The sequence below is a fragment of the Gordionus sp. m RMFG-2023 genome, chromosome 1 (genome assembly GCF_954871325.1).
Source record: "Gordionus sp. m RMFG-2023 chromosome 1, tfGorSpeb1-WG-v2, whole genome shotgun sequence".
NCBI classification, from domain to species: Eukaryota; Metazoa; Nematomorpha; class Gordioida; order Chordodea; family Parachordodidae; genus Gordionus; species Gordionus sp. m RMFG-2023.
This window is the reverse complement of record NC_088775.1, coordinates 71,418,184-71,443,046: the sequence shown is the minus strand read 5'-3', so window position 1 is coordinate 71,443,046 and position 24,863 is coordinate 71,418,184. Positions and strand designations below refer to the sequence as shown.

At 26.3% G+C, this 24,863-nt stretch overlaps 1 protein-coding gene across 1 annotated transcript in view; it reads right to left on the bottom strand.

Annotated features, from left to right (window-relative positions):
* Nucleotides 1-24,863, bottom strand: part of LOC135922681 (UDP-glucose:glycoprotein glucosyltransferase 1-like) — a 51,744-nt gene that overhangs the window by 18,648 nt on the left and 8,233 nt on the right. Inside the window, exons 6-29 of the mRNA XM_065457113.1 lie at nt 21,627-21,727; nt 21,126-21,292; nt 20,682-20,834; nt 20,148-20,237; nt 19,421-19,677; nt 18,653-18,809; nt 14,457-14,618; nt 13,896-13,979; nt 11,681-11,761; nt 11,152-11,281; nt 10,283-10,375; nt 9,971-10,065; nt 9,194-9,517; nt 8,716-8,868; nt 8,284-8,432; nt 4,029-4,124; nt 3,653-3,767; nt 3,412-3,491; nt 3,045-3,273; nt 2,455-2,506; nt 2,011-2,117; nt 1,720-1,805; nt 759-846; nt 459-667 (exon numbers count right to left, since the gene is read on the bottom strand). Of these exons, the coding sequence (XP_065313185.1) occupies nt 459-667; nt 759-846; nt 1,720-1,805; nt 2,011-2,117; nt 2,455-2,506; nt 3,045-3,273; nt 3,412-3,491; nt 3,653-3,767; nt 4,029-4,124; nt 8,284-8,432; nt 8,716-8,868; nt 9,194-9,517; nt 9,971-10,065; nt 10,283-10,375; nt 11,152-11,281; nt 11,681-11,761; nt 13,896-13,979; nt 14,457-14,618; nt 18,653-18,809; nt 19,421-19,677; nt 20,148-20,237; nt 20,682-20,834; nt 21,126-21,292; nt 21,627-21,727 (3,258 nt within the window). The remainder of the gene's footprint in view (nt 1-458; nt 668-758; nt 847-1,719; nt 1,806-2,010; nt 2,118-2,454; nt 2,507-3,044; nt 3,274-3,411; nt 3,492-3,652; nt 3,768-4,028; nt 4,125-8,283; nt 8,433-8,715; nt 8,869-9,193; nt 9,518-9,970; nt 10,066-10,282; nt 10,376-11,151; nt 11,282-11,680; nt 11,762-13,895; nt 13,980-14,456; nt 14,619-18,652; nt 18,810-19,420; nt 19,678-20,147; nt 20,238-20,681; nt 20,835-21,125; nt 21,293-21,626; nt 21,728-24,863) is intronic.

Below are 24,863 nucleotides of genomic sequence, written 5' to 3'. Positions count from 1 at the left end.
GCTTTTTTGAAAACTTATATTCCACTTCCGTTTTTATATCATGGCCATTTTTTTAATATTTTATTTTTTATTATATATAATTTAAAAAATAGGGTGAGGACATTTAAAAACAAGTCAAGGCTATTCTACGGTTACTTTAAAAAGAACCTTCAAAATAATTATGAGCTCTTACACTTTATCGTGAGATTAAAAGCCCAAAATATAAAATGTATAAATAATCCCTATATATTTTTTCTAAATATTAATTATATGGGAATAGCGAGCTGGTCACCAATATTCCAAGATAAGATACATTCATAAAATTAACAATATTATAGATAAATTACATCGTTAGTATATTTTTTTGCTTTGATCAATGGCCAATATGAAAATATATCAAATCATTTAACCAGATACTTTAAAATAATTTTACCAATTTTCCTTGAATGGCATAAAAGGACTATCAAATTTCTAAAAACCTATAATCTTCGTGAACCACTATTTCATCATCCTCCTCCAAAATCTCATCCAGAGAATTGTCCGTCAAATTATCTTCGAAATCCATTATTTCTTTTTGATTCATTCCACTATTGTTTTCATCTTTTTCTTTCTCATTTTTGCCACCAACTTTAGGATCCAAACTTTCGATCAAGATATCTTCGTTCATTTTGTCTGGTTTCTTGGTCACCTTTAAGGGTTTTAAAAGATTTCATGTTAAAAATAATTAAGTTTTTAAATTTAAAACATTTAAAATAAAAGGTCGTAAAAATATTTTATACCTTGACATGGATGGTTTTTCCCAAAAAATTGTCTAAAACAACTAATATATCTTTAGATTCCGAAGATAATGAATCGGTGTTTTTGTGGCTGAAATATTTGTATTTAATGAAAAGGTTTATGACAAAAATTTATAAAAGTGAGATTTAGAGTTAAAAATAATTTTGTCGAATTCTTCACCCAAAATCCTACTTTCTGTCTCAACATGGGAGAGGGGGAGGGGTGTAGTGTCAACGTTTTCTGGTTTAATGAAGGTTTTACTGTGGTCTGGGATAGAATATGATCAGCGTTTTCCTCAACGGGGGTAAAAGCCACCTAAAGGGGTCGATGTCAGATAAAGCATCCGATCATAAAAAAAGCTCCAAAATCTTTTATGATCACAATAAAATATGGGCCCGGTCACGCCCTAAGTAACCCGTGGACCTCCCCATCCGCCTACGTCGAAAAGAAGGATGAGAAACCCGGTAGAATCACAACTCGTGAAATAGATTTTGTTTAATTTGCTTAATTAAACTTGCACAATTTTTTTTACAAAAATAGTTATATTTTTTTTAATCAAATTTATTTCTCTTTTATCCATTAGTTAACTAATGTTATAATCTGCTTATCTTATTAATTTAATTATTTTAAAAAATATAAATATTAAACTTTAAACACATACATTTAACGTATTTTACAGATTATGATAGAAAAACATTTTAATAAACCTATAAATATGATATTTAAACAAAATCCGTTAAGAGGTCTTATAGTGAAAACAAAACATTTTATATGTAGAATAGCTTATTATTTTTTGTGCAGAGAATGATATTTTTTATTTTTAAAGCTGCATATGCTATTCAATGATTAAAACTAAAGTTACAGTGTTCATAACTGAAATTTTCGTAGATTGTATAACATAACCATGTTATTCAAGTTTACAAATTAAAAAATTGAAATTAAATGAGATAAATAAATAAGTACCCAACAATTTTGTAGATTTCTTCCGATTTTCCGGCCCGCAATTTTAGTATAAATGCTCCTGGATGAGCTTTTAATTGGAAATATCCCTTTTCAATATAAACATGTATAATATTAGCAATATGGTTAAATTCCAAAGCATTTTTATATACTCTTAAAATAAAAAAAAATTATCTAATAAATTGAATGACATTGCAATAGACTTAACAATCATAGAATTCAGCTCAGAATATCGAGAGCTCAAAACTGGACCTGTTTTAAAATGCGCATGTAAAACTAAAATGAATATTTTACCAAATTGGCCATTACGATGGTATCGACCATGAGTGGATCGGAAGGCGGGCCCATTGTGAATTGCAAGCCTCTAGGAGGTTTTTCGCTCGTTTTATCAAAACAGTGCCCTGCGATTTAAAACATTATATAAATAAATAAATTTATTAAATATAGATGGCATTATATAAATTCTCTTAACCTATCTTAGTTGTTGTTTTTTCGGTTAATTATCTATAAAACCTTCATTTCATTTTCACCTTTAATTACTTTAGAATACTATTTATAAATCGGTAGATAAAAAAATAAACAAAATTATAAAATATATAATTATTTAAGGAACCAAGCCAGAATGTGAACGTTTATATTTATTTTTTGTAAATTGAAAATGGAGTTGAAAATCAGAAAGAAAATAAATTATAAACTTAAAACTCAAAATAGGATAATTTAATCTATAAAAAAAATTACCCTCTAGAAGCAAATATTCCAATTCAAAGGTGGCATAAACGTCAGTAGGTATCTGATTTAAAAAGTAGAATAATTATTCAAAAAAGTTATGTTATAATTTAGACTTGGTCATTTATAAAAAATAATTGATAGTAATAGATTTTGTATAATAGTTAAATTATTTTATCATCGCTGAATTGCTAAACATCATTTTATAATAGGTGTACGAATTTCACATTTTCTTCTATTAAATTCTTCTCACTTTAAAGTATTCTTATTTGTTTTTTAAATATATTTCATTATGATATCGTTTATGTTGTATTTTATCACTATTTAAAATCGTTTTTTTAAATAAAATTATTCAGAAAGAAAAAAACTAATCAATTAACAAATTTCTGATCTTATTAATCATACTAATTTATATATATATTTTAATGTAGGACCATGTTCTAGTAAACAGAAAAATTTGTGCTTTATTTTATTGCTGATCATGTCCTAAATTTTAATGTCCAAACGTGTGTGCCAGTTTAATTGGCCAAGCAAACACATTATATATTTGATATCATATTTTTTTGCTACTGAATATGACATAATCTGAAAATCATTCAAACTTCGTCCATGTGAATGTTGTCTAAATCGTAAGGAGTGATGATGGACTGTATCATCCAATTTTGGGGCGGATACATTATCATGGTGAGGAGCGGAGTGCGGGGCAAATTTTGAAATATAGCGGAAGGTATTAGAGAAAAATTATTTGATTTGTCGGTCTGTTTGATTGCTTCACTATTTGCGGATGGTGAAGAAAATTTCAACTCAGAATTCAACACGTACCTGTAATAACTGTTTTTATGATAGATATTTTAAAAAAAATGAGTATTATATTTCAGATTATTTCCTTATTTTAATTCTAATCTTTTAAATAAATTAATTAATTAAATACAGCTTTTCTTTTTGGTATAATGATAAAAGTTAAAATACTTTTTCAAGGGCATCTCGGAAAGCTTGGGCTTAGAATTGAAGCATACTTTGATGTCAGCATTCAACACTTCATTAAATACCTATAATAATAAATGGCATCACTTAAAATCTTGAATGAAAATAATATAGAAGTGTTCACTAGTTTTTAAAAAATAAACAATCTAGATGGTTTGATAATCGATTTCAATGGTCATTTCTACAGACCCAAATTTAAAAATAAGAAAGCTCTGGGATTTTTTACCAATAAAACTTGAGATAAAATTTGTGCCGCGCGGCTTAGCGGGTTCAATATGGCCATGATCTCGTATTTTGGGGATATATTTTCCGATTTTTGTTCATCTTGATTTATACAGGCCCTGGTTAATTATTAATATAAATAAACAACCAACATTTTACGTTATAATGATAATTAAGAGCTGTGTGACCAATATGTCTTTCTTTTTTTACGTTTTTAACTAACCTTTTTTTAAAAAAAGTTTAATTGTTCTAAAGATTTATTGCATATATAATTAGTACAGTATATATTTGATATTAGATTTTCCTAGTTCTTTCAATTATGGGTTCTAACTTATTATCTTTGAAACATTAATAAAAAAATTCAACATTTAAAATTATACCCATGTTTTTCGTGCTTAATTTTGAGTTTGATCCTTCGAGCTTCGTTATTGTTGCTTAACAAGGCGGAACTTAATTTCATAATTATATCGCTCAATCTGTTCGTAAATATTTAGAGACAGTGGGGGGGGGGGAGTGAGTGTTGATTGATAAATAGTAAAAATATCATCAAATTATTCTTTATACCATCTATATGCTACGATAGTGATACTGATATCTTTTGATAGCATAATGAAACAAGTATATTAAAAAAAATATTATTTAAGTCTCATTTAAGGACATATTCAAAAGTCTATAAATAATTGATATCCGATGTAGAATATATATTGAACAAATGTATTTTTATAATTATAATAGTAATAGGACCCCTGGGTCATTCTCTGTCAAACCCCCCAGTTACTCGGTACGCCCTTTTACAATTATAAATTTTAAAGCCTTATCTCAAAAACTCGAATTTATGGGTCTTCAAAGTCCAATGTGGCTTTTTTTACGAATCTCAAATCACCCAAAAAATATTAGTTTAAAGTCGCAAGTTATATAAAATTTTATAGATCTTAAAATTTTCAAAATATTTTTTTTTTAATTGTTACTGTTGAAGCATTTTTGGCAAAACAAAAAAATAATATTTTGAGCTAGTTCCAATATCAGAAGATGAAACTTGTCAAATATGTTCAACACCTATATAAAGAATTTAAATTTTATTTAGTTTTTTAAAACTTTTCAAATAAAAAAATCAAATGTAAGGGTGCTAAAATAAAGACAGGTCATTTATAGTATAAATAATCATTTTATATATTAAAACATAATATATTAAAATTATTAAGTAAAATACCTTATTTTTATATTAGTTATTTTATATTGTACCGATTACAATTTGCTGAGGTCATCTATTGTACACTAGATATCTGTTATAGCTAAGCTATCGCTATCATTTGAACTCTACTATTATAAATTAATTATTATTTATGATAAAAATAATCATTAAAATAGATAGGTTTATTGGAATTTTAAATAAAAACATTGATCGATGGAATTTATTGGGGGGACAAATTATAAGAACGTCCTGTAGCAGTTAGCAGATCTGCCATCATCATTATTTAGCTAATGGGTAGCCATATCTTATTCTCAATAGTGAGGTTTAAAATAGTGCGGATATCTCCTTTAATGAAGAAATAATTTTCGGAGAAATCGCATATAACCATGTATTTATTTTTGATATTTAAGATATGAATGGAAGAATGATAACTAGATAGCAATAAATGGTTGACGTAATAAATTAACTCCTCCAAAAAAAAAGAAATAAAATATTTAACAGCCTTTGATTGTTACTTGGGCAGTCCTACCGACAGAACCCCCTTGTTTAAAGGAAATGCAATCATTGTCTTGGCATTAAATATATCTAGTTGTTTTTGAATTAAAAACGTGCAGGTGCTATAATCATATTCACCCATATAGCAACTAGTGAGTTAGTTCAATATATTTTTACAATTTTATAATGGGTTGCCTGTAGTGATGCAAAATCGCTCCATTAAGCTGATTTTTAAAAACGGCAAACTTAGTATTTTATCCAGAAATATATTAAGCAAGCCTGTAGATTTTGCTCATAGATGGTACAAAGGTTTGAACATCTATTAGCAACTCGAGGCTTAAGGCAATATTTTCAACTAAAATATAGAGTTAGTCACTTTTTAAAATCAGTTAAATGGAGCAATTTTGTATCACTGGGTGCCTGGTTTAGCCATTAATATTCGCAGATTAGCATTGACAAATATCAACTTCTTTGGTGTATTCTACAAACACGCATAGTGTGTGTATCATTTGATTATAATTTAGCCAATACTCAATTTTTAACATAGACAGAGCCCATTTTAAAAAAAATCATAAAATGGATCGTTTAATTAACTGCTTATATTTTCAATTATTCTTTGAAACAATATATAAAATTATTTAAAATCACTAAATTTTAAAAATTCGGGCCATGACGGGCTTGGAAATGCAAATTTTTCGAATTTCGAGTTGGATTGGGCTTAAAATTTTGACTTCACCGGGTATCTACCATAAATTGAGTGTCGCCTTCTTAATTTGACAAGTACGATACAAACCTAATAAAATACAGTCTACTAAGTCTGGACGTGAATAATATGGAGAATAATGACAGGAAATTTATCGCGTATAACATCAGAGTAAGATTCAACAATGTACCCGAGGTGATGCACCGGCAATTAATTTACAATACTACCAGGCATACATCTAAAGCTGTAGGGGCAACTATGACACATAAGACCGACGTAAAGCTTGTATGATATAACGGCAGTGCTATCAAGATCGTAGGCATAGCTTGAGTTAAGTGAATTATGAAGGTAACACTCAAATTCTGAAGGCCATTGTGGTGGATAGTGACAAGTGCTCTCTGCTAGGACGCACATGGCTCCATGCTTTCAAAGATATATTGAAAACACGTGCCAGGGTATCTTAGAAGATGAGCTCGACGAAGTAACTGAAAACATGTAAAAACCTTAAATCAATATTCACAAGCCTACCGTAAAAATGCAAACGAAAATTCACCCAAAGTATGAGGCCACACCGCCTAATATGAATCCACTTTATTAACTATGGCAAAAAATTCCAATTCCTCTAGTAACAATATGAGTACTAGAAAAGGCACGTCATTTGGAAAAAAAATTTATGATAAAACGCTAGATATATTAAACACAAAGTTTCTGAATTTTCTTTAAATATATCAGTTCCTAGTGAAATAGTTGGAGCTATAATTGGTAGAAACGAAAAAGGGTTTAGGACCATTGCTTAATGAAGTCATGCAAGGATTCGTGTGTTTAAGAAAGTCAATCCAAACGTACTTTATAATAAAACCTAAAGATACATCACTAACTAATGAACAATCATGATCGTTGAATCATTGAAAGTCTGTACGGATGCGTGCAAAAAGGCTTTAAAGATAATGATCAATAAGTTAAAACAAAGGGGAGAAGAGAGATACCTCCTAAAATTTTGGCACACAATAACTTAATTGGTAGAATTATTGGAAAAAAAGAAACAATGTCAATCAAATTATGGAGAGTCTGATGCACAAATTACAGTATCAAGTGGTAATAGAGATTTAGACAATTTTATTTTGGAAAGAACCATAACAATTAAAAAAAACTTTTAGACAAAAGTAATTAATGCTCAAACAATGATTACAGCCAAACTTAAGAAGAGCTACGAAAACGATTTAGCTGTGACAAGGGACTACATGTATCAAGATCTACCCAACTATGAAAACCTTAAAGATAATTCTGACATGGCCAACTATTTCCATTATGGCGCTGACGGTGGCAGAGTAGATAACTATTTTTAACGCCTTTAACACGATTCAACATGTCCAAGGAGAACATAGGGAGGGTTACCTAAAGGGCGGAATGTTGAAATAATTAATTTGTTATTTGATAATTTAAATTTTGTCTTTATATATCCTTAAGATATGTTTAATTTTATTTTAAAGTTATAAATTTGTTATTTTTTTTGTATAACTTTAAACGATTTTCATATTAGTTTGATTGTATTAGAATCTATTAACCAACCTTAAATTTTTGTAATTTATATTTTGATAAACAATTTAAATTGGTATATATATTATATATAATATATATACGATAAAAAGGATCGATGATGATTTTAAAAAAAATAGATAAATATAAATTTAGAATAAAATTATTTGATCAAAACATGAAAATACAGAGATATATATCCCATTCACTTTTATTACATCATTTATCAAAAAACAGTAATGCTTAAAAAGATAGCGCTTTGTATGCTTAATTTTTTTTTCTCAAAATTATAAAAAAAAACGAAGTAATAATTTTCTTAACGAGAATTTTAATGGCTAGATGATGATATATAATCTGTGACTTTAATCGAAATATTTTAATATGATTTGGTATAAGAAAACGCCGGCATTGGCCTTTGAAAGCCGCACGTATTCTCCGGATATATTTGAGATATTTTTAAAATTTTGATTTGTAAAAATATTTATCCACTATATAACTAACATACAGTTTCATTTATTTAAAAAAGAGGAGTCCGAATCAATCTTATTTTTGGTTTATTTTGATCCCCCTTTGGAAATATTATTCATTTATTTCAATTCTGTAGGAAAGCGTTGGCATCTTTAATTAACAAAAAAATATGTATATTTAAACAAAGGCTGGGTTTTATTTTTATATAATAAAGTCCAAGAAAAAAGGTTTTTTTTTAAACTTGAATTCGCTCAGAGATAATTCGGTAGTATCTATATCGTCCTCCAATTTTTTGGCCAAATTTTTGCCTACGGCGTTATATAAAAACTTTTCCATTAGACTGAAATCAGAAGAAGAGAATGGGGATTCGTGAATCAAGGTCCTAATGATCTAAAATTGCAAATTTAAAGTTCAGGATAATTTTTCCCATAAAATATACGAGAATAAAGAGAGGAGGGGAAGGAAGGAAATAAAAATGATATAAATTAGTTTTAAAAAATATACAAATGGTTATAAAAAACTGATTTAAAAACAAAGTCAGGGTGATTACAAAGAATAATTAAATTTTACGATAGATTTATAGTCTCTTATTCGTTTGTTGTGCGATTTAATAATGTTAGGATTGATTGTATTAGCAATTTTCATTTAAAAAAATTATGTATAAAATTTTGACCTTTCCATTGGCCACTATTAAGGATTCGCCATTGTGAGCTAACAAGGTTTTGAGGCTGAATTCCGAATGCAATTTAAATACATTGTTTTGTTTCGTCGTCATCGATGTGTACAATTCAAGGCTCTTTCTTTTAAATGCTTCCTGGTCAATATTCTATACACAAAAGTTTACACTACTACTTATAATAAAAATATCATTAATACGAGATCAAATATCTAAAATTATGAAAGCAAAGCTAAACTGAATTTAGTGGGGAAGTGAAAAGTCTCGTATAAGAACCGTGTTCATAATTTAAAATATGCTTTTTATGGTTAATGATAAAAAAAATTTAAACCCCTTTATTTTAAGTGTAATCATAAATCATTGACGATAAAACAATACTCTATCCTAAGTAAATTGAAATTAAATTGCAAAAAAACAAATATTTCACCAAACAACCTACACTAATAAATACGCATATTAAAAAAAACAACTTTACCGTGACACCATATTGAGCAAGTATCTTCTCAATCACAGCCTTGAATAAGTGAGCATCTGTTAAGATTTCTTTATTAACGTTATTATTGTTACTATCAATAACATCATTGTATATAGAACTCAAAGACTCTTTATCAATTTTGATCAATTTATTTAGGAAGAGTTTGACAATATTGATATCTTTCTGACTTTCCAGCGCGCTTTGGGAACATAATTTCACGGCCCAATTTTCGATTATGTATTTTATATCAAATTTTTTATCACCACCCAAAAGGGATTCGACGGGGTTGTGAACTATGGCTATTCTGGAATACATCGAGCTTTTCTATGAGTAAATTCAAAAGTAGAGAACGGTTAAAACAATACCCATAGTTTTGGAGAGTAAAATAAAATTTTATATTCATATATTCATTTTTTTGTTATAAATTATATGATTATAATATTGTTATTTTTGTATCTGGGTTTAAATTAGGCACATAAAATTTTTTCGCCCATGCCAGTAAAATCAAGTTGTCTTTCTCAACCCGAAAGGACTTAGAGCCGGGCTACACTAATCTCTAAGGCATAATATAATTCGTAAATATTACAAGTTTCAATGACCTAAATGATGAGATAAGAATTTCACATTAATCTTACCTAGCTTATATTTAACACATTTCTTATAATTATCTATTCATCTTTCTTTCTTTTTTTTTCCATTCTTTCCTTCATAGCATTGTAATCATTCTAACCCAAATAATATCTTAAATTTATAAGATAAATTTAAGAGTTTTATTACCAAAAATTTCAAAGTGCTTAAAATGAGTTTCTTTCCTGTAAAACTATCTAAATCGGTAATTAGCCATATGGTGATTGGTTTAACGGATGAATCAGCTAGATAAATAGAATAATAAATTGCTTGATTGAGGTCAAGTCATTAATGAATAAATAATTTATCGTTAAATTTATTTAGTATAAAATTATTTCTTTATTAATTAATTTTTTTTTAATTCATGGAATTGCAAAACAAAAATAATAATTCTAATAAATATTTTGTTAAACAATGGATATGAAAATAACATTATAAAATTTCCATTTTATGTCAATTAACTTTTTTTGTATAGGTAAACCAAGTCTTCGGAAACTATGTGAGGCAAATAGGGAGTTATCGAATCGTCATCATACCTTAAGGTCTTCAAATCAGCTATATACAAGGGAATAATTTTCAAAAAAAAATTAAATGAGGGTTTTGGACAGTGTTATGTCCGTTCGGTTTATTGTTGTGGCAAACGGAGAACTAAAATATTTTCCACGAACCTACTGCATTTAACATATAAAAACATATTCAGAATTAATTTTAAGAAGAGGGGGAAGGGGTTAATGTGAACCCCTCCAAATAAAGTAGAACCTAACTCAATTTCGAAGTAGTTAGATAGAACCATATAATATCAAGAGACGATGAATTGAAAAATAATGTTCATAATTGCAGGATTAGCTTTAGTTAAACAGCAATTTAAAAAATGATTTGGTAATCGAATGTTATTGATAGGTTCACATGAAAAAATCATGGCTTATAATTTTAAAATTATATAAAAAAATCAGAGAAACCGGATATGACCTAGAGCGTTTAATTTCTAAGCAATAAATATTAAGTGTGTTTTTAATAAATTTTTAATTTTAAAAAAGGTAATAATTATAAATTGTTTTTCTTATTTAACATTTAAGAAATTAATATTAATTTTAAAAAATAATTATCCAAAAGGAAATTTCATATTTCTTTCTTTCTAATGAACTTCTTTATATACGAGGTTGAAAAAAAAAGAAAGATCCTAAGATAAAAATTTATTTCGAAAAAAAAAATTTTGAGAAAATCAATGGATTGAATTTTTATGTTTAATGGTTCAGATCAAAACATATTCAGATTTTTTTTAAAAGGGGACTTTATAAATAAGTCTACAAAAAATGGCAAAAACTCACAACTTGTATAATTCAATATTCTGAAATCGAGATATTTTGCTGTAATGCTCAAGATGTTTTTATTTATTCTTGGTAGCACGTTTGAACGTTGGTTGAGATAATCTATTATATCAGTTCTATCGTTAATGACGTTCTTTGATGGGATGGATAATCATTTTTATTTTTTAAGTTAATTATGATATATATTTATTTCCTTTCTTTTTTTTTCCCCTCCCCTCCTATTTAGTATAATTTGTTTTTGTTTGTAGTGCGATAAAGAATATATTATTATCTACTAGATGATGAATATCTGTATGTAAAGTACACACGAATTAGATAAGAATATACAATTAGAAAATATTTAACCATTTATTTTATTACAAACTTAATTCTTAAAAATAAGTTATAAAAATTAGATTTCATGATTATAGTACGGTCTTTAAGGACAATTAGACAAACTAGTTTAAACTCTGAAAATACTATTATTTTAAGGCAATCGTTGATCTCACTTAAGTTTTCCTAAACTTAAGTGCATATATTTATATAGTCTTACATTAAAATAGGCCTCATAATAGGTGTAATAAGCTTTGGTGACCAAATTGGTGATCTCTTTTTCGAATAAAGTATTATCGATCTGAAATAAGAATAATGACATGTAATTAATCAATTAAAGAAAAAAATACTAATTACTATTGAAAGTAATTATAATGTAACTCCAACATTTGTTTATTTTTAAAATTAATTTCTAAAATAATTATTATTACTTTTCTTTAATATCTATCTAAATGTATAATATTAAATGTCCTAGGCTAATGCCTTATTAAAACGTCCAGCGTTTGAAAAATCTGAAATGTGTCAGCCATTAATAAAGAATTCTAGTGAAAATTATAAGTATTTTCTACTAAATGAAATATCAATATAATTTCACAACATAATAATAATTAAAACAACTATTATTTTTAAAATTAAAATCTCATCCTTATTTAATTCATTGGTAGTTTATGGTAAAGTGCCTATATGTTTATATTATATAGAGTAGTTTTAAATCTATTTAAAATAAATGTAGTTAATAATTTATTTTAAATTTTACAGGATATGTTATAGATACTTTGTTTATGATTTTAGAATATAAAACTATAAGTATAAAATTCCCACCAGAAAAAAAATCATCCTTCATTGCTCCATAATATTGAGTGATATATAATATATATCCACTTTTGCTCAATTATTAAAACCTTATTCAGATCAGTTCTTGGCGAATGCAAAGGAGTATTTAATAATAAAGAATCGTCGAATTTATATTAGGGATATGTGCAGCTTATGGAGAATATTACCGACTTCTAGTGCAGAAAATATATCTACAATTAAAATAACATTAGAAAACTTTTCATTATTTTCACAATATTATTTTATCTATGTGTATATCGTAGATTTTAATCAGAATGATAATGTATCGCAAAAAAATGAGAGATCAACTTAAAAATTATTTTAATTTAGGAAAATATTATATATATATCTGCTTGTAGAGATTCTTAGCCCGAATTAAAAAGGATGAGGGTTTGCCTCAGGTTGGAAGTCAGCTACAAAACATTTCAATTAAATGACTGACATTCCAAAAAGTAAGGGTGCTACTTTCAAGAGATGTAGAATGCATTTACTCCCGTGCAATGTGAAAAAATAAAACAGAGTTACGGTAGCTCTTACACAGATATTGGTTAAATAGAGATATACTTTAAATTTTGATAACAGGAAACCTGTGATGAATTGATGGAAATTGAAAAGGGAAGAATTATTGAACATATATTCAGGATATATGTCGCTAAATAGAGCATATTAATAACTCCTTATGTAACAATAAAATGCTTATGATTCCTAAAGATTAGAAAATGGAGGGGAGTTCTGATTAAGGTTCTTTGATTTAACGCAGTTCTGATGGTCATATGCTTTGGCTTCAAATTTTTAAAGCAATTTTAAAAAATATAGGCAACAAATCAACCATTAAAAATGACTCACTCAACATTTTGAGCAAACAATACGCGTAAAAATCTTTCATTTTGACAATAGGTTTCTGGGAGTTTAAATGAGTTCTAGCTCAGATTCCAGTTCCTATAAATTTCAAAAGGAGGTTCCAGGTTCTAGTCCAAAACTCTTATTTATATATACACACATATTATGAAAAAAATGGTATAAATTTTGATCATTAAAAGATCAAAACAAAACTTGGGTTACAATCATTTATGATATAGGATATCCGATTTCTTATTAAAACTAATTTAGTCGACAATATTTCCCTTTTTAAAATTCTTGGATTATGTTATATTTATAATTAATTGCCTTTGGAAATATATAAACGTAGGAACCATCATAGGATGACTACTCGTGGGCGATCACTTTTAGATCATCGGGAGAAAAATAGGGTCAATATTGTAAGTTAATTAAATTTTAACATGGAGTAAACCTAAATGGCCAAGAATAAGAAGATGGTTGGCCTTTGGAAGTTTTACATTAATTATGATCTTTATTTTTAACCGATATCCACAATAATTAACGCTCATAATTATTTTTTTTAAATTGGCCAATCGGGAAAAAAATGAGCTACAACAGATGAAAAATTTCCTATTTCTTTTTACTTTTATTATGAAGAATAAACATATGATAAAATAAATTAAAAACCAAAAGTTTAATTAATATTTAAAAGGTAAATTTTTATAAGTTAAATTTGTGGAAAGGAGACTGTTAAGAAATTTTTGTAATATATTTTTTCTAACTTGTTGCTTGGTCATAGGAACGCCATTAAATAAAACTTGCGGTAATTGCTCCAACCCAGAATTTTCGTAATATTCACGTCCCGTCTTATGATATATGCGATAATATGTTTAATAATGTAGATAAATGGGATGATACTTGCTGATTAAATTCAAATCCTTATATATATAGATAACTAAGGTGTAATTATAATTGTAAAAAACTTTACACAAGGTAAATATTATTTTAACAAGACTAAGCTGTCTTTCTAAGTTAAGAAAATATTGTTGTTACAAATTTCATATGTTTCAAACATACAATAAAAATTTTTTTATATGATTAATAATATTCATAGTTCAAAAAAATGATTTAAACATGATACATTACTTAATTAAAAAAATAAGAAAATATATTCCATTAAAACTTTGTCAAGATGAACATTTATTTATATATTAGCTTCTTACTTTAGTTTAAAAAAAACTTGGTTCTAATATCGGACTCACACAGATCCGACATTCGTTCAGACACCCAGTAACTGTATTTTTTTTTCAAATAAAAAAATATATTATTTTGGCTTTACTTACATCTATATCGTGATTGTATTTGGAATTGGAAGATAATTTAAGGCAGTCGTCTCTGGTCAGTCCATATTTAGTTGATATCGATGAGCAAACAGCGTCAGATATCACGGAGTATTTGTCGTAATTTTTACTTGGACCCGTTTCGATAATGGCATGATCTAAAATCTTTGAGGGTGGAGAAAACGAAAATATAACGTGTAAGTATGTTAAGAGATATTATTTGTTTTACATTTCTTTCACTATTTTTGGATGATATTAATCTTAATAATTAAGTTCCAAAAAAACTAAAGATCCTCTTATAAGGCCATTTTCAAAACTTTCTTTTTAAGGTGGTGGGAGAGGAAGACATTGGCTTTAGAAAGGGCATCCTACCATAAATATTTGCTCAACCCATCTCTAGACATGATATTTATGATTTTTGTAATAAATAATTTTAAAAAATAGGGCAATGTGTTTATATTTTGCATATTATTTACAAAATAAATGGCGATCTTTATATAATATATAATAAAAGAGATGTAAAAACTACAAAATCTACAAAAATTTATATCAATATTGTTATAAATTTTACTTTATTTTTTGCATTTAATTTATAACTTAAAATAATTTTTTCAAATGTTTAATATACGACAAATTTTATCCAAGTAATACCAATAAATACAATAAATTCATTTTTTTCTAATTCATTACCTAATTTATAATCTACAAATAATTTCCATATTACCAAATCCCCTAAGTAGTGATACTATTGTCAATCCAACAAATTTAATCTTGACTAGAGGTTTGCAATGAGCGGGTTTTAGCCAAAAAACCAGCCTATTCATTGTTTTAAATTTATTTTTAGCCCGTCCACCCTTATAATTTTTTTAACATACCCGCCCGCTAGCCCATTTATCTATAAATTGTTTGACTCGCTAAAAATTGGCCCATTGTGGACCTCTAATCTCGGCAATACCAAGAAAAAAATATACAAACTGGAATAAAGAAAAAATAAAAATAGCGAAAAAATTATTATCTATATCCTAAATGAAAATGAAAGATGTCGCAAAATTTATAAATATGTCTTTATCATCTATAAATAAATTAAGACGCGAAATTTTTCCCGAAATCATAGAAGACCCTTTGAAATATTATGTAATTGAAAAGAGAGGTAAGAAAAAGACGCCTCACTGAATGAAAAATAATGGGTATTTAATGGCTAATAATACAGTTATAAAGATATTATAAAAAATTTACCTCCCAGATTTCCTAAAAATGAAGGAACTAAAAGAACAATTTTTTTAAAAAATAGGGTTGTCCAGGTGCAGGAAAAGAACCTGATGGGAAAAACGCACAACAGGATGCTATATACGCCAAATTTATTAAATAAAAGTGTAGCCAAATAAAAACGTGACGCCAACGGTGAAAGTCCCTTTATCAAAAGGTAAAAAAATTAGTACTTGTTGAACTCAAAGGTGTGATACTTTATAGCATTATCCCGCATAATAATTTATTATTTCGAGATTATATCATAAAACTTATACCCAATTTTATGGACAAAGCTTCGATCCATAAAAACTATCCAATTATTAATAGCTTTAAAGAGCGAATAAAATATTTACAACCCTATTCGCCGCAGCGCAACCCAATAGAGAATTTCTATGGAGTTTTAAAAAAAATATATATTTCAGAGTTGTTAAAATATCTAGATATAAAAATGTGGTATATGTAGAGGTATCTGTATCTGTTTTAGATACTTTTTAAGATACATTTTAAGGTACTTTTATTTAAAGCTTTTTTTATATTATAATTTAAAATACTTGAATGCAAAATTTATTTTATTTCATTTGAGCATATAGTTTAAATATATATTAAAGAATATTAAGACTACTATAATAAAAAATTATATATATATAAAATATTAAAACCTATATATAAATATATATATATATATTATAAACATTCATTAGATATTATGTCCGAGTTTACCAATAAACCAGATATTACAATCCATCTCATGGAATCTGCCATTTTTATTTTCAATGGAATTGGTTAATAATATTTTATTAAACTAATTTTAAAAATTTATTTTAGATTAATATTAATAGTGATGAAGAAGAAGAAGTGATAAACAATGAAGCATCAACAAATTCAGAAATTGTTTTTCCAAGGGCAATTTTTAGAGCATATTTTAAAATAATATCTCAAAATAAAGAAAACAAATCCCTGATAGTATGTTTGCCATATCTACCAAAAAATACGAAATCATTAACTCAATTTACAACATTGTAAAACATTTAAGGGCATAGATACTAAATAAATGTTTACAATTCTAATTTTAAATTTTACGAGAAAACATCAAACACTGTTAATGAAAATAAAAAGTGGGAAGGAGAATAAATGTATTAAAGAAAATATTGAACTAGGCTCATTGTCTACTGATACTTTTGCCAAATAACCTCAGACTTGAACCCTAACCACTTTAGATGTTTTAATAACTGCTTTATTATAGCTAGCATTCAGCCATTTTCAAATATTGAAAATCCTTCATATATTCACAAAAAAATATAATTTGCCGACAAATAGTGGTTGGTAGTTCCCAGATGAGAAAATGAAATGAAAACAATCGCTAATATGTACAACAGGAGATTGTTGGAGTGCCTATCGCCGGTATAGCTAACATTTAAATTTGTATAATAATTAATTAAAAACAAATTATTTGAGCAGTTTTAAGAAATGTTAATTTTTAATTCATACATAGGAGTCACTGCACACCATAAAGATCCAACAAGTTTGGAAATAAAAAATGGAGCGTTGACTTGTAAAAGAATGACTGATGATAAAATAGCAAAGAATGTACAAGATATAGCAAAGAATTATAGCATTCAAAATAAAATAACAAAGACCATTACTGTCAATGCCAAAAATTTTCTAAAAGTTTTTAGGTTTATTGTATTATAAATATAAACCTAATATATGATTAGGATTACTTATTTATTATAGAGTTTCCAAACCAATTGAAAATACTAGTGGATCCATGGATGATCTGGAAGATGAAGAAGCAGTTGTACCAATATCAATATTAAGTCTTTATAATATTGCTCAGGATTTTAAAATATCAGAATCATATAGTTTACCTAATCAAAAATGTTGTGCCAGTGACACATTGAATCTTGTTGCCACTGTGGATGCCAATAGTATGATTGTTAATAATGATTTAAATTTTGACACTCAACAAATTTTAAATAATTTTTTCAAAAACTAATGTCGAGAATTTAGTATTTTTAAAGAATAACACCACAATCCATTCAAGAGCCCAGGTAGAAAAACTTTTTATTGTAGCTAAAAATATCTTTACAGATAAATGTGGATGCCTTAATGACCAAAATTTCGAAAATATTTTATTACTGAAATCTAATAATTATTTATAATCATTTAATCGTATACTTTCATATATAATATTATTATATTAAAATCTAAAAAATTATTGTTATATTTTGATAAATGTGATATCGAGTCCATAAATTTTTTAGCTCATTTTATGAATGTATAATAAGAATTGTATCTGTATCTAGATAACTTTTCAGACATTGTATCTGTATCTAGATCTATTTTAAAAGTATCTTTTAAACTGATATATATAATTCCAGACCAAATACAAGAAATGAAGTCGTTCATAAAGTAACCTGGATTCTTAATCAAAATATTCCATATGACTTTTCCAATTATTATAGTAACATGCATCACTATTTGGAGATTGGTATCGAGGACAGCCAATGAAAATAAATTCATAAAAATATAATTTACATTGAAATATATTTTAGGGTCGTAATAGATCTGAATGAAGAAAAAACAAAATTTAAAAAATTTAAATTACAATATAGTTTTTACATCTGTTTTATTAAATATCATATAAGGATCGCCATTTATTTTGTAAGTAATATGCAAAAATATAAACACACATTTTCTTATTTTTTTTAATTGTTTGTTATAAATATCATGTCTTACCTTGTAAACAGGGAAACCTATAAAACCGTATAACTCGAATAAATAAAATATCAAAAGAAAAAAAAAGATTAAACCCAAGGACACTTTTTGGAAATCTAAAATATTACGGACTTCATTCAGTGCTAATACTGTTTGTTTATCTTTATCGTCTGTCCTAATTTCTTATTTTGGAAAAATTCTTGATATCTGATAACTGTTAAAAAAATAAATACTTGAATCAATAAATCAAGCGCCTCTATCTTTTTCTTACCATTGATGTATGCGTAATTGAAGGCGGAATGCAGGAGCAAGGACGCGTTGTTATATTTGGGATTATCATTGATGTTACCGTTCGAATCTAAATCTTCGTAAACTAGAACGATACCTAAACTATGAGAGTAATTAATAAATGTTTAGTCCGAGTTGCATTAAGCTGTCACTCATTCTGTCTTACTCATATATTCCATTATTTGTAGTGTTGTTAAACGACTCGATTTAAGCCGATTTTTAAAAACGGCTTATTCAATATTTTAGCCAGAAAAATATTGCCTAAGCGGAGATTTCGCTAATAGATATTCAAACCTTTGTATCGTCGAGCAAAATCTTTAGGCCGTTTTTAAAAATCGGCTCAAATCGAGCCGTTTAACAACACTAATTATTTGATTATCAGTTTTATATATTTTATTTACATCAATTATTATATGTAAAGTTACTATTAATCATGCTTTAATATTCGTGAGTTATAATCATTTAATCCATTATAAATATCTTTACTGGATGCGAAATTTTAGTGATATCATAAAAAATTGATAATTTATTTCCTAACTTTATATATAAACAAAACTTTAACAGTCCTTACTTTTAAACTGAAAGCTAATATCGTTAAATTCTTATCATCCATCCAAATTATTTGGAATTATAATCTAAAACTTATTTTCAGATCTATTATTTTATGATGAGAAAATTGAGGAGACCAAAATTTCCATATTGGTATACTTAACTGAAAAGGCTGATTATTTTTGTGGAATTTTTGAAATTCCTTGAGCAATTTGAGCGTTTCTAAATCGATGTTTAAATTGTTTTGATCATTTCCATCTTTTTGAGAGGGGAGAAAAGATAAAGGGGATAAGAGCATTATAACGTTGAACAGATTTTTACGGATCTCAGTTATCATACCAAACCAAAATGTTTGCTCTAGTATGTTTAAGCTACCGGCCCATTTCTTGTACTCATCATCTATTTCTAGATCGTTCAGATACTTGTGTAAGTCATGGTTTAATTTTTTTTTTTAATTTTTTACATTGAATAATATAAATATCTAATACATTCTTCAATGTCAATTATATAAATATACACAAATAATAAAACAAATTATTTCGTTCCGGACCAAAAAAACATTTTAAATTAAATCGATTAGATAAAAAGAAAAAATTCAACTCCAAATTTGTCAAATAAAGCTGCTAAATATATATCGAACGGCACAGAATTTTGTTATATTTTTCATTATTAGCTAACATTGTCTTCTTTCTATCATTTTTCTTCTTTCTATCATTTCTTCTTTCTATCATTTTTCTTTTTCTATCCTTTCTATCATTTTTCTTCTTTGTCTAATATAAAACCGTTCATCAATCCATATTTTTCCTTCCTTTTTTGATTTCCCAGTCTTTTCTTTTTCCCAAAGTAGTATATGCATAATATTTTTTGTTCTATTGATTTTTAAACACTAACCTTTATAGCTTCGGTGTTTTTGAAATCTAAAGCAATTTCTTCTTCTTTCAACTCTACGCCTGTGCTAAGGATATCGTACATATCTTGTCCCTTAAAAAAGTAATTAAATAAAATTTACATAAGTGTACATGATTTATAATTAAAATTATGTAAAGTCCTTACTGGTTCTTTCGTTCTTCTTTCTTTCACTCTCCTTTGAGATTTATTACAATGAAAAATTGCCGTAATAGTAGTGTGAAACAACTTACCATAAAAAATAATTATTAAAATTCACTGCATAAAAACTAAAACATCAGTTTAACAAATTGCATTTTCACTCGAAATATTCATAGCCCTCCATTATCTCAATAAATTAAGCGGTCACTTTCATTAGCCCCCTCATCAAAAATCGATTATCATATTTTTAATAAGCTTTCTTTAGAAAGAACGGAAGAAAGAAGAAAAGAAATAAATAAATAAAGTAAGAAAGTAAGAAAGGGCAAAAGGGCGCATTTGAACGGGGCTGAATGAGTTGAGAATTTAAAAAATTTAAACTTGAATGCCATAGTGGTGTAAAACGTTCATGGGCTTGATCTCTTTTCGCAACGTTTGAAGCATGTCGTATATATTGAAATTATCCATATCAATTTGCATCCTATTTATATAAAAGGCTGAATCTCCTTTGGCCAAATTGAGCAACTCGAATGTCTATTTAAAAACATTAAGGATTTTTTTTGAAAAATAATTAATTTTTTATAGGGTTTGTAAAGGTTTATAGATACGTGACAAGATTTGAAGAAATTTTTTTTATAATATAGCGTTAATATGGGGTGAAAATCCTAGAAATTTCAAAAAAAATAGCTCCTGGTCTTGATTCATTTTTTTCTAAAGCCTTGCCGCCATAAATAGGAAATTGAAAAGCCATTCATTAATCCATCTGTATAATATTTGATAATTTGAAATGTGTAGATTTACTCATTGTTATAAACTTATATAAACCTCGAGTTGATTTTTGGCGATTTCCTTTTGAAAATCTTTATCCACTTTGATTCCCGTCAGGCTTGGAGCTCTGGACGGAAAATTTTGAGAAATGTCTTTCAAAATTTTTAGTCTTTCGTCAAACCGCTGTGCTTTCGTAACGATCTGAGCGGCCTGAAAGCTTAAATCTGATTTTTCGATTTAAATATGTTTTATTTAAAATTGATAATGATATCTAATATCTAGAATTTAAATAAAACACATTTTCATGATATCGTTAAAAGTTTTTTGGGGTTATCGATCCAATAAAATCTACCAATATTAACCACTCATTGATCTTGTATATTTGTTTATATATATAATCGTTAGACGAACAAATTAGATTTCAAGTGACGAGTCATATTAAAAAAAAATAGCCATCTTTGAAAATCTGTATATTTTTTTTATTGAAATGGTGTCTGTCATTTCCTGGTAGAAATAGTACAAAGGAGTTAAAAAAATTAGATTAATTTAATACAAAACCTTGCGTTTCCCAGGCTTTCAAATTTTGGATCTCTATGTTCTGTTCGATCAATTCGTCTTTTATTTTGTTGAGTTCCATTTTGTAATCCGCATAATTTTCGCTTTTATAAAAATAAAATTACATTAATAAAATCATATTAAACTACACTACTGTCACCATTTTTTCAAATTTTATTTTCAACACTCTTTGGTCATTTAAAAACCAGTTTTTTTATTTCTAAATAAAAATTAATAGACCTTTCGAAAAATCAATTCTAAACATAGACTTTTATTAACATATACTGCCCTACGCCCAATATAATGTTATAAAAACATCTTTCATTTGGTAGCCATTTGCAAACTATCAACCTTTATTTTAATAAGTCTAATACAAGATATACCATTTTTCAAAAAGATATAATATAAAAATAAATAATTATTTTAATATTAAGAAGAAAATAAATTAACAAGAAAATTTCCGCAAGATGAAGCATTTTTAAAAATTTGATTTGTATATTTTTTTATATAACAAAAATAGTGGTTTATTTACAATAGAATAAATATAATACGACATAGATTTAAAATTCATGTAAACATTTTTTTTGTTCAGCAAAAATAAGAATGTATCGTTTCCATATGTATATACATTTATTTATATATTTTTTTGTTTTTACTAATAATTACATACTGAAATTTTCTTAAACTTAATCTATATATATATATATAATGAGAATTAATTCTGATATATAATATCATAAGTGAAAATATAATTCTATAATTTTAATTAATATTGTTTTTACTATTTTATAATTTACAGACATAGTGTTAATATCTGACTTTTTTTTCTATTATTTTTATTCTTAATCACTATTATATAGAATAGTATTTGGCTTTGAATCAAAATGATATTTATTTTAAAATTATTTATGTTTACAAAAAGATCTTTTAAGTATGTGGACCCATGTAGTTAAAAAAGAATTTATCATACCAAACAAATACTCATCTTTGCATTGCATATTTTTCAAATGAATCTTTTTATCCAACATCTAAAAATTATCATAATTATGGTAATTTTAATTTACCAATTAAATAAATGTATTTTTTAAAGGATTTTTAAATTTTTCCATTAACATAATATTTACAAGCTAAATCTAAAGTTATATGTGGCAATTTCATTGTAGGAAATAAGTTTCTTTTAATTCAATACCTTTATTAATTCAAAATTCAAAACTATAAAGTAACAATTAAATGTAATATATATAAATTTCCCTTTATATATTTGAATGATTTAAAGCATTAATAAAAGATCTGTATGATTTTTATGATACCATTACGAGTAAAAATAAAATTTATTTAATATTATTATTTTTTAACATACATATTTTTTTTTAACTATTTTTTAACATACATATTTTTTTTTAACTATTTTTTAATTTACATACATAAGTTAATATCTCTTACTTATTTTTTTCTATTATGTTTATTCCGACCACTTTATTCTATAGAATAGGATGTGGCTTTAAATCGAAATTCTTGTCTTTTTTCAAATTATATAGGTTTCATTAACAATAAAGCTATTTTAAGTAAGTGGAGTTGAAAGAGAATTTTTTAAACAGCATATGCTAGGATTAGGAATTAGGATCTCTTAGTCATTTCCTAATATTAATTAAACTCATAGTTCCTAGATATAAAAACATTTTAAATAATCATTTTGTGAGAAAAGAAAGCTTAAATTTAAAAATAAACATTACAAATATAATATATTTAGGCCAATAATTCCCTATATTAAACGTATTTTCTTATTTTTATAAACTTTTATGTTTTCATGAATTATTCTAAATTTTTCTTGCAAACTTTTACATAAATTTTAAATTTATGTCATTTTATAATTTGTAAATTAAACCGCTATTTTTGTTATATAAAAAAATAAACAAATCAAAATTTTTAAAAATGCTTTATCCTGCAGTTTCTCATTATATATTATTATAAAAAATTTTTTAATTTTTATATTATATCTTTTGAAAAAATGTTATATCTTGAAATTTATATGTGATTTAAATAAAATAAAAAAATTCATAAATATATGAAATATTTAACGTAAAAATCATTAGAAACATAGACTTATTAAAATAATGCTATTTTACAAATGGCGTATTTAAAAGATTTTTTTTAATCGCTGAGCAGAGTTGTTAATATAATTTATAGTTGCAAATATATTTTTTTAAATGATAGATTATAATATAATCCTTTTTTTCAAATAAATTAACATTTGGTAACAACATTCTGCAATGCATAACCAAAATTTTTAGAAGGGAAAAATTGGAGACGCCTCCCTCCCCCTCCCCAAGTGCCACTTTTTGGGTTTTAGGTGTATATCTTAAGTAATATAGGTTATTAGTTTAAGAATAGATAATGTACTTGGTTTTAAATGTTTTTTTCCCGAAAAATTTAAAAATATACTTTAAAAAATTTAATTATTATAATAATTTTTTTATTCATTTTTCGGGAAGATGTGGTAGGCGGGTTTAGGGATATCAATCTTTTTCAATATTTTTAAGGTGGATCTACTCTCCCATCCCCTTTTATCACCATCTAAATTTTAATTCAAGAAGAATAAATTTTTTGTGTGTTATATGATATAATTTTAAATCTATTGCCAATAAATGTTATTTTAAAATAATAGCATACTACGCTACCCAACAAATTGTGGCAAATGTTTTATATTTACCTTGTAGTCTACGAATTACCTATCAACTCTGATTATTTTTTAAATTAATGATGTCCTAATAGATTCTTTAAAGATGCTATTTAGCATACGGGAAGTATGATACTGTATAAATCAATTTAATTTAATATTTTTATTTTATGATAAATAATGTAATAAAAAATTACAAATTTTTTTATATATAGGTTATTTTAAACTATCATATATTAAGAAAATAAGATTAAACAATGATATATTAGATGGCATTACAATTAAACTTTGTAATCACAATTTTATACACAAATAAAATAATAATTTTGGGTTTATTATAGCATATTTTATTTTTCTTATTACTCTATATTTATCCCTGCAGGTCCAACCTGGCCCTAAGTCCGGTTATATGGGCTGGGCCGTATTTTAATTTTCTTAAACATACACAGGCCGGGTTGGACTTAAAAAAAATTTTAAAAATACCTGGGCTGAGCCATAGCTAAAAAAAATTTTCGGGCCGGGCTGAATATTTTAAATCGTCATTATTATCTATAAAAATTAAA